The sequence below is a fragment of the Octopus bimaculoides genome, chromosome 7 (assembly GCF_001194135.2).
Source record: "Octopus bimaculoides isolate UCB-OBI-ISO-001 chromosome 7, ASM119413v2, whole genome shotgun sequence".
Lineage (NCBI taxonomy): Eukaryota > Metazoa > Mollusca > Cephalopoda > Octopoda > Octopodidae > Octopus > Octopus bimaculoides.
In genome coordinates, this window is record NC_068987.1 from 83,379,987 (window position 1) to 83,381,940 (window position 1,954).

Below are 1,954 nucleotides of genomic sequence, written 5' to 3' on the forward strand. Positions count from 1 at the left end.
TATGTGTGTGCGTGTGCGTGAGTGTGTATGCGTGTGCGTGTGTGTGTATGCGTGTTGTGTCTTTGTGTTTGTCACCCCAGCATCGCTTAACAAACAATGTTGATGTGTTAACTTCCCCGTAAGCTAACGGTTCGGCGAAAACGACCGATAGAATAAGTACTAAGTTTCCAAAGAATAAGTCCTGGGGGTCGATTTGTTCGACTAAAAGGCGTTGCTCCAGCATGGCCGCAGTCAAACGACTGAAACAAATAAAAGAATAAAAGAATAAAAGTATATATGCACACACACACACACACATATATATGTATATGCGTGTGTATATATATACTTTCGAAAAAAGTTCGTTTTCTGTTTTCGTTTTTGCTTTCGTTTCTCATTGTGTTTAACATTTTTTTGATGTCTTGTACCCATATATGCATGTATGTATACACACATATATAGGTATGTACATATACGTATGGATATATGCATATGTTTATATATATATATATATATATATATATATATATATATATATATCAGTTGGTCAGCTGATTTGATAGTAGCTAAGCAGGAGGTCTGTGGGAGCCTAGCTATTATTATTTGTTGTGAGGTGGAGGGTGGGGGTGGGTGGAAATGCAGAAAAGTAAAACAAAATCTAAAAGCTTGTGAGGGAGGTAAAATAGAGTGAGACTAATCAGTCAGACTGCTAAAGACTGCTAGACTTACAAGGCCTGGCAAGACCGTCAGGCTTGGTAGTAGTCAAAGCAGGCGCAGACCGACAGACAGACAGACAGACAGTCAGACCGATAGACAGAGAGATACAAACAAACCAGGCATGCTTTCGTAGTCGCCCATATACTACAGATCAGTTATCTTTTTTTTTTTTAACTCAACTCATTCATAGAATCTCCCTGTTGGACTCCGTTCTCGTACTATTAGCATACATGCATGTTTCAGTCTATTTATCCGTCTCTTTATCACAACCATCATCAGCATCATCAACAACAGCAAAACGATCAATAGGCACAACAACAGTAACAACATCGCCATCATGGTATCTTCCATGATGTTCTCCGCGCGGCCCTTGGTCGCTGTTATATTGTGGACATTACAGTACGGATCTTCTGCTTACGCCTTGGGTACGTGTCCGGGACAGTGTCGGTGTAACCGTGTGGAAGTGCAGAAAGTTAGCGGAAATAATAACTTTATATACAGAACTCTTTCCAATAACGCTCATGCCATTCAAAACTATTTTCAACACCACCAGCAACAATTGTATAATCAGCTACAAAATGGCACACTGCGGCGCTTAAGGCCTTACAATGGCCATGGAACCAACGCGGATAACTGGAATAGGCTCCATTGGACAGAGGCCAGAAAGTATTGGCATAGAACACACTCGCTTCGACAGATGACACAATACAAGAATGATATGAAAATCTATAATGAAACTAGATCACGTGTTCATATGCAAGAGAATGGTCGATATCGATACGGTACCGATCTAATGTGTGTTGGAATCAGAGATTTACCGACATCATTGCCTACAGGTAAGAAAAACAAACACATAGACACACGCATACGCACACATAAATACATACATGCATACAATGTATGGATATATGCATATATTTATATATTATTTATATTATTACAAACATACATATATACATACATACACACATGCATGCATACATACATACATACACGCATGCGCGCATGCATACATGCATACATACATACATACACGCATGCGCGCATGCGTACATACATACATACATACGTACGTACGTACATGCATACATACGTGCGTACGTACATGCATACATACATACATACATACATACATACATACATACATACATACATACATACATACATACATACATACATACGTGCGTACGTGCGTGCGTACGTACATGCTAAGTACAAAACTTTATGACAATCACAGCAGTAACAGCAACAATTATAG

At 39.2% G+C, this 1,954-nt stretch overlaps 1 protein-coding gene across 1 annotated transcript in view; it reads left to right on the forward strand.

Moving 5' to 3' along the window:
• Positions 1-612: 612 nt before the first annotated feature.
• LOC106874268 (insulin-like growth factor-binding protein complex acid labile subunit) overlaps positions 613-1,954 on the forward strand; it is a 59,486-nt gene continuing 58,144 nt past the window's right edge. Inside the window, exon 1 of the mRNA XM_014921931.2 lies at positions 613-1,532. Coding sequence (XP_014777417.2) covers positions 1,034-1,532 — 499 coding nt within the window. The 5' untranslated portion in view covers positions 613-1,033. The remainder of the gene's footprint in view (positions 1,533-1,954) is intronic.